At 48.9% G+C, this 7,210-nt stretch overlaps 1 protein-coding gene across 2 annotated transcripts; it reads right to left on the bottom strand.

Moving 5' to 3' along the window:
• Positions 1-2,205: 2,205 nt before the first annotated feature.
• Positions 2,206-6,958, bottom strand: IER3IP1 (immediate early response 3 interacting protein 1). 2 transcript variants are annotated; one of them, XR_012585025.1, is made up of 4 exons: positions 6,798-6,955; positions 5,411-5,512; positions 4,218-4,617; positions 3,525-3,727 (listed from the first exon to the last, which is right to left on the bottom strand). XR_012585025.1 is itself a non-coding variant. In XM_074571141.1 (3 exons), the coding sequence occupies exons 1-3, from the start codon at positions 6,886-6,888 to the stop codon at positions 3,672-3,674; spliced, it is 249 nt and encodes an 82-aa protein (XP_074427242.1). In that variant the 5' UTR covers positions 6,889-6,958; the 3' UTR covers positions 2,206-3,671. The 2 variants fall into 2 exon arrangements, 1 of the variants encoding a protein (XP_074427242.1); XM_074571141.1 differs by lacking the exon at positions 4,218-4,617 and having other exon boundaries at positions 2,206-3,727; positions 6,798-6,958.
• Positions 6,959-7,210: the final 252 nt, after the last annotated feature.

The raw sequence follows: 7,210 nt of genomic DNA, 5'->3' as shown, positions 1-7,210 counted from the left end.
GGGCAGCCCGCGGGGGCCAGGGCGCGCGGCGCCTCAGCGCGAAGGGCGGGAACCGCCATCAGCCCTGGGGGGCTCTGGCGGGATGAGGAGGGGGAAGGACGGCGGGGAACAGCCGCCTCACGGCCCAGCCCGCCTGCGCACCCCAGTTGGAGGCGGTCTGCGGGCTGAGCGTGGAGATTTTGAAGATCATATATAATTGTTAAAGACTGTGCTTCGCCCTGGGCGGTAGCAAGGCCCGGTCTGCGGATGGGGCCCCCCACTCTCCAGCTGTGATGGCAGTGGAGCATGCCCTGCTTGTATGCAGGAGAGGCAACCTACAGAAAACATGGGTAGCTGCAATTGGTTTTTAAGCTATTGCAGATAGGATTTTGTAAGAAATGGGGGCACATCAATGAATTCATAGAATCATGGAATGGGTTGGGTTGGAAGGGGCCTTAAAGACCATCTAGTTCCAACCCCCTGCCCTGGGCAGGGACACCTCCCACCAGCCCAGGTTGCTCCAAGCCCCGGCCAACCTGGCCTTGAACCCCTCCAGGGATGGGGCAGCCACAGCTTCTCTGGGCAACCTGGGCCAGGGGCTCACCACCCTCACAGTAAAGAATTTCTTCCTTGTACCTCAGCTAAATCTTCCCCCCTTTCAGTTAGAAGCTATACCTTAAATTGGTATGATACACATTCACAGTTTTATGCTGTGAAGGTACATCAAAACAAAATCCAATGTATATAAAGAGTACAATTCCAAATTCGTAACGTTGCAGCCTAAGGTGAGATGTCAAGGATAATTAAAGTGAGTGAGATTGACGTATTTGTGTACAAACCCATAACCTTCCTACTTTTCCCTTTGCCTGCCCCCATGCCCCTCAAAGTACAGGTATACAGCATTGATCCCTTATTCCTGTCTGTATTTGTACTAAAGACTCCGTGACGTGTCCCAAAAGTTTCATTCTCCCCACAAGCTTCATTTTCCCCACGCAGCCGGCCACAGCGTACCGCCATGCTGCAATCCACTGCTCTGAAAGCATCTTCTGTTTGCAAATCCTTACTAGAACCAGTTATTTTACACTGCGAAGTCTTAGTCCTCATGCTGATCTGTAAAATGTTCTGGTTATTGTCATTTCTGTGCCAGGTACGAGCGGTAGTGCTCTTCGCGGTTTGAAGTGACTGCTGGATCGCCTGTGGAGCTCTTTGCCAGGTGGAAACTTTTTCGCATGTTCCCGGTTACCGAAGAACCCAAACCCCTGCCAGGTTTGAGGTGCTTTCACCTTGTTTAAAATTAAGTCACAGCAGAACCGTTCAAAGCCATGCGAGGAGGCGGCGGCAGTGTAGTTATTCCCTGGCTGTTTCCCTCTACACTCCTTTCCCTGCCTGACTGCTGTCTACCCTTTTGCCCTCATCCCTGTTCATTACCCGGGAGACCTGAATCTTCAGCTGCTGCCCCACTTTGAGTCACTATTTTGCATCTGCCAGGTAAAACACGTCCCAGTTTTGCCTCAAATGCTGCGCGGAACCGCTGCTCCTTTTTACAGCACGTGCCTAATGGATTTTGAAGTGATCTGCCCACGTGCTGCACACCACGCATTGAAACTTCAGCCTTTCTGAAAGGACAGGAAGATGGGGGAAAAAAACTCACTTTTCGCCTGTTTTTAAAGCTGCTGCTTGTAATCTTTAGTACTGGCTTTTATTTGAGTAAGAACTAATGTTTTAACAGTCGTGGCAGATGATACGCAAGCTGTGCTTCAAACCATTCAGTACTCCGATGCAATGGAAACATTTACCACTGCTTTTTTTGTAAAATTTTGGCAAAAATACAAGAAGGCCTGCGTACCTTCCGTGTTTTATCTCTTCCACATACCTACTGTCCGCTTTCCATGAACAACAGATATCTGAAAATAACTGATCCAGACCGTACCCTCATCGCCTCTGAATTACACAAAGATTATTATAAAGAAATACTTTCTAATAGATCTACGTACCCTAGAATTTAAAGCCTCGCACGATCCTATCCTGCCCGTGGCCAGTGTTACCACGGCTCATTAGGTTCGCTCCATAAACCAAAATACAGCTTCATCGCGAAGAGACGGTACAGGGAAGAGAAAAAAGTATTTCATGTAAGAACAGTAACTCTGGTATCTGGAGCAGGATGAGGCTGAGTTTTGAGATACACCCACTGTACGTGGATATAGAGCGAGTTATGAAAAAGAGTGCTTAACTTAGAAATTCAGAATTTATTTACAAGTTTTCACTAAAAAAAAAAGAAAAAAGAAACAACATAAACCCCTCCTCTTGGATATACTCTACGCTGCAAAACCCCGCAATCGGTGATGATTAAATTCATTTACACATTTTACAGATTTATCTTTGTATACAACAGCGTACGCTTTAAGTCACCAAGACGTCGGAAGAAGGGATGATAAACGAAGCTGTTTTAAAATAACCAAACTGCCAGGTTTCTTTTGGCCTTCCCTTCTTTAAAAATAATCTACAACGCTTTTACAGGGGAGCAGACATAAGACTTCTATACTCTTGTAAAAAGGTACATGAGAATCAGCCTTCTTCAATCCAGACTTGCTACACAACATCGGACCTAACCCAGCAGCCTTAATTGGGGCCAGATCTGTACCAGAGCAATTAGCAATCATCTCTGCCACAGAACGGCAAGGTCATACCCATAGCTTCGGTTTCAGTAAGTTGTTAATTTTACAAAGGAAGATGGAGGGCAGGGGATGAAGCAGGAGAGAACAGAAGAGGCTGCAAATTCGCTGGTTTTTAACAAAGGATTGCATTTGAAAAAGGGCACAGTGTTCCCCTCCCACATTTCCCCAAGAAGCTCGGAATACAAACGGTTCCCCGCTTCCACCACACTAATCCACCACGCAGAAGTTTAACACACATTTTAAAGAGTACAATAACCCCGGACAGCACAGTAACAAATGCTAATCACTAATATCACCTGCTAGCCTAAATTAACACAGAGTTGCCCAGCTTTAGCTACAGCTTTTTTAAGATTTTTGCATAGCAATTGCACCTATTTTCAACCTACTTCACCATCAGCACGAAACATTCTTGGATTTGAAAAGTCAATATCGAAGGACAAGAGGAAAATCCTGTTCTCAATCAAAGCGGGAAAATTTGACTTCCAAAGTGAACTGAATCAGGATTTTACCCAGTTAATTTTGTCTCCCTCAGTATCACAACTGAACTTCAATAATTTACATCACGTTTGCCAATTCGTATTCTCTTAAATAGTACTGTGTAGTCAGTGAAATAAAAAAAACAAAACCAAACGCTACTGTTTTTCTTAATTTAAAAATAGAGAAGCGTACTGAAGGAGATTCATCCCTGAGTAACGAGACGTTTGAAAACCGCATCCTATCGACAGTCGTCGCAACGTGTTACGACGCGCGCTCGGAACAGTCAATGCCATTCACAGGTGGCAACAGAACTTGTCATAGTCCAAGGTATTTGCAGCGTTGTCGCATTGATCCCCGTATCTTGTTTAATGAAACTGCACGCGAACATTTGGAAAGAGGATAAATAGAAAGAGTGTCTTTATTATTTTAAGCTGAAGGTCAAATTGACAGCTAAACCGTGCTGGATCCCAGAAAACTCAGAGCAGTGGTGATTAGCGACTTGCTTCTTTGGGCGTCCAAAAAGATTTTCAACGGGTATCTTCAACCAAACAACAGGAGGAGAACGATTGTAACGGAGTTCACTGCTATTAATGGCACTGCAGGAAAAAAAAATAAAATAAAAGGAGAGCAGTTGTGAACATTTTCTTCTGCACATCACAAAGTGACAGAACTTATTATCTTGGGAGACTACCTTTTAAGGAGCAAAACCAGTCAAAACTTTAAAAATACACTGAATTTTCCAATGCAAAAAATCAGGATTAGTGGAAGGAGCCAGGATCAAAGCCTAGGATACTAAAAATTAGGAAGCAACAGCATAAATACTTGTAGACAGCCCGTCATGTTTTAACTTTGAGCCAAACAATCCTTCCTCCAAATGAAACAAAACCATCTCAAAGTCAGTTTTCTTTGCTGCTATTTAGAAGAAATGTATCAGTTTTTACTCTGTGGTGAGCAAGACAGGTTAAGATTTAACTCCTGTTTGTCATCACCTATAAAAGGAACTTTTGCTGTGCTTTATAGTAAAAAAATGTAAAGTCGCTTACAAATTAGAAGTCTATTTTTTCCCCCCCATCCTTTAAGGCTTACCTTTAGGAATCACAGGAATTACATCTCCCTCCCCAGGTACTTCACGTAAAATTGCATTTAGCCAAGGCGAAGCTAATTGCACGCTCTGGTTGATCACCAAGCTTTCCTCCGAGGAAAGACAAGACGCAGAGGCAGCATCACAAACCGGAGTCAGCGTCAGGGAATGTTTTACGCTTTATCAAACTCAGGGCACCTTAGCTGGGACCTGCGACCTCCTCTGCAGAGCCCACGCGTGTGGAGGGAGGAACCCGAAGGAAGGACAGGTTGGAAATGACGAGCAGAAATTTCGCCTGTGCCAATCTCATGAAGTTCAACCAGGCTAAGTGCAAGCTCCTGCACCTGGGTCACAGCAATCCCAGGCACAAATCCAGGCTGGGCAGAGAATGGATGGAGAGCAGCCCTGAGGAGAAGGACTTGGGGGTGTTGGTGGAGAAGCTCAACATGCTCCAGCAATGTGCGCTGGCAGCCCAGAAACCCCCCGCAGCCTGGGCTGCATCCCCAGCAGCGTGGGCAGCAGGGCGAGGGGGGGGGGGATTCTGCCCCTCTGCTCTGCTTGGGGGAGACCCCCCTGCAGCGCTGCCTCCAGCTCTGGGGCACTAACAGCAGAAGGACACGGAGCTGTTGGAGCAGGGCCAGAGGAGGCCCCGGAGATGCTGGGAGGGCTGGAGCCCCTCTGCTGGGAGGACAGGCTGAGAGAGCTGGGGGGTTCAGCCTGGAGAAGAGAAGGCTTCGCGGAGACCTTCCAGCCCCTTCCAGGCCCTCAAGGGGCTCCAGGAAAGCTGGGGAAGGACTCTGGAGCAGGGAGGGGAGCCATGGGACGAGGGGAATGGTTTTAAACTGGAAGAGGGGAGATTTAGGTGAGATATTGGGAAGAAATTCTTTGGTGTGAGGGTGGTGAGCCCCTGGCATGGATTTCCCAGAGAAGCTGTGGCTGCCCCATCCCTGGAGGGGTTCAAGGCCAGGTTAGACGGGGCCTGGAGCAACCTGGGCTGGTGGGAGGTGTCCCTGCCCAGGGCAGGGGGGTAAGAAGCAGATCATCTTTAAGGTCCCTTCCAACCCAAACCGTTCTGTGATTCTGTGAAATAGCAGCTCTTCGGTAAAAGAAAATAGTCAAAATTCCGATGTAACTTCATTAAAGCACAGAAACAAAACTTTACAGGCAATATTGTTTAAACAGAAGGTGGTCACCTTACCTCTCATTACAGTTCGTACAGATCGAATGAGGTTCGTTAGCTGTGCTTTAATTCCTGGTTCCTCTCCAAATCCTCCAATTCCTTGATCGCTCCCCCAGCCCACTGTGTCACGCAAAACCAAACAGATGTGTTAGGAAAAAAAAACCCCAAATCATACAAGAAATGCTATCAGTGATATCAATGAGTGAGCTATTTTGAATACGGTTATCACCAACATTAGAAAAACAAACGGTAATTTGCTTTATTTCCAGATCAGGTTTTAAAACTGAAAACTGTTCAACCTTTTTAACGAATGCAACGGTAATGACACATCGATGTTTCTGTAAAAGAAACCCTTACCAGAGAAATAAATGAGCTTATTTGCGCTTCAAAAAAACACCTGCCGACATTAAAAAAAAAAAAATCAATCCGTTCCCTATCCTTTCCCAGAAGATAGAACAGCAGCCAGGGCATCCTCTCCCTCCTAAGCCGCTCCTCCCACTCGGATGAGCTCAGAGCTCTTCCCCAGTCACCTGGGAGCAACAAGTGTCTCGACTCCCCAGTCCCCACGTCTGCCTTCTCCTTGAGCTGCTGCTCAGGAATGTGAAAAAAAGACCCCAAACCCACACCCAGCAGATCCCCCCCCAGCGAATCTTACAGGAGAACGGGAAAATGGGATCACTGTCTGCGCTCCGGCCAAAAATCCAAGCTGACTTGGAGAAGTCAGGACACTCTGGATCGGGGAATTGGGAAACCTTGGCTCATTGGTTATTTTTTTCTGTGTTTTGCAGATCTTTGTGTCAGTGGTTTTTCTGTGTTTTGCAGCGTTTTGCCATCTTTTGAGGCACGAGGATGTCCAACCTTGGGGGTCTTCGGTACCGCGGAGCTGCCAAGACCCAGAAGCGCCATCATCCCACCCAAAAAAAAAAAAAGGCACGAGGAGATGACAGAACCCACCTCGGGGTATGACACCATCATCATGGAATAGTTCGGGTTGGAACATGCACAAATGGGAAAAATGCAAAGGAAAAAAAAAAAAAAAGACACAAAGATATGGCAGGAGTCATCTCAACCGCACAGGCAGAAGATCCAACCTCAAGCCCGAAGCCCCGGAGCCATTCCTGGCAGAGAGATACCCGGTAAGGGAAGGCTGCGGGGAGAACCGGGGGGGCGGGGAAGCCGAGCCCGATGGGCCCGGAGCGGCCTCCGAGCCCTCTGCCAGCCCCCCCGGAGCCCACCGAGAGCCGGTCGGTACCTCCCGGGGGGGTTTCTCCCCTCAGGAGGCCTCACAGGGCCCGGGGCTGTGTATGTGTGTGGCGGTAGCGGTGGCGGGGGGGGGTGGTGGGAGGGACGCTCCACGGCGGCCGGGCCTATGCCGGTTTTTCCCCCGGATGGGTCGGCGACTCACCGTGTCGGAGGAACCGTTCCTCATGCAACACGGCGACGGCGTTAACGACGAGAAGCGCGGCCTGCAGCAGGGAGTAGAGGGTGAACGCCATGGCCCCCGCCGCCGCCGTGATGCGCCGACGGGGCGGGAACCGGCGACCGTGCGGGACGTGGCGGGGCGGGACCGGGGGGGGGGCGGGGGCTTGGGAAGGGGGCGGGGCGTTGGGCTCCGCCCAACGCCCCGCCCCCTTCCCAAGCCCCCGCCCCCCCTCGCTCTCGGATCCCCAATCTCCGCGATTCGGTGGTTTTTAGGCTCATTCGCCGCCATAGAAACGATAACTTTGTGCTTCACGTGGTGGACTGGAGAGACCCCATCCCGATTCCTTGCCCTGCCACAGATAGGAGCTGAGTAGTCACCGTTTATCAACATTATCA

The sequence above is a fragment of the Larus michahellis genome, chromosome Z (genome assembly GCF_964199755.1).
Source record: "Larus michahellis chromosome Z, bLarMic1.1, whole genome shotgun sequence".
NCBI classification, from domain to species: Eukaryota; Metazoa; Chordata; class Aves; order Charadriiformes; family Laridae; genus Larus; species Larus michahellis.
This window is presented reverse-complemented; position numbering and strand designations above follow the sequence as displayed.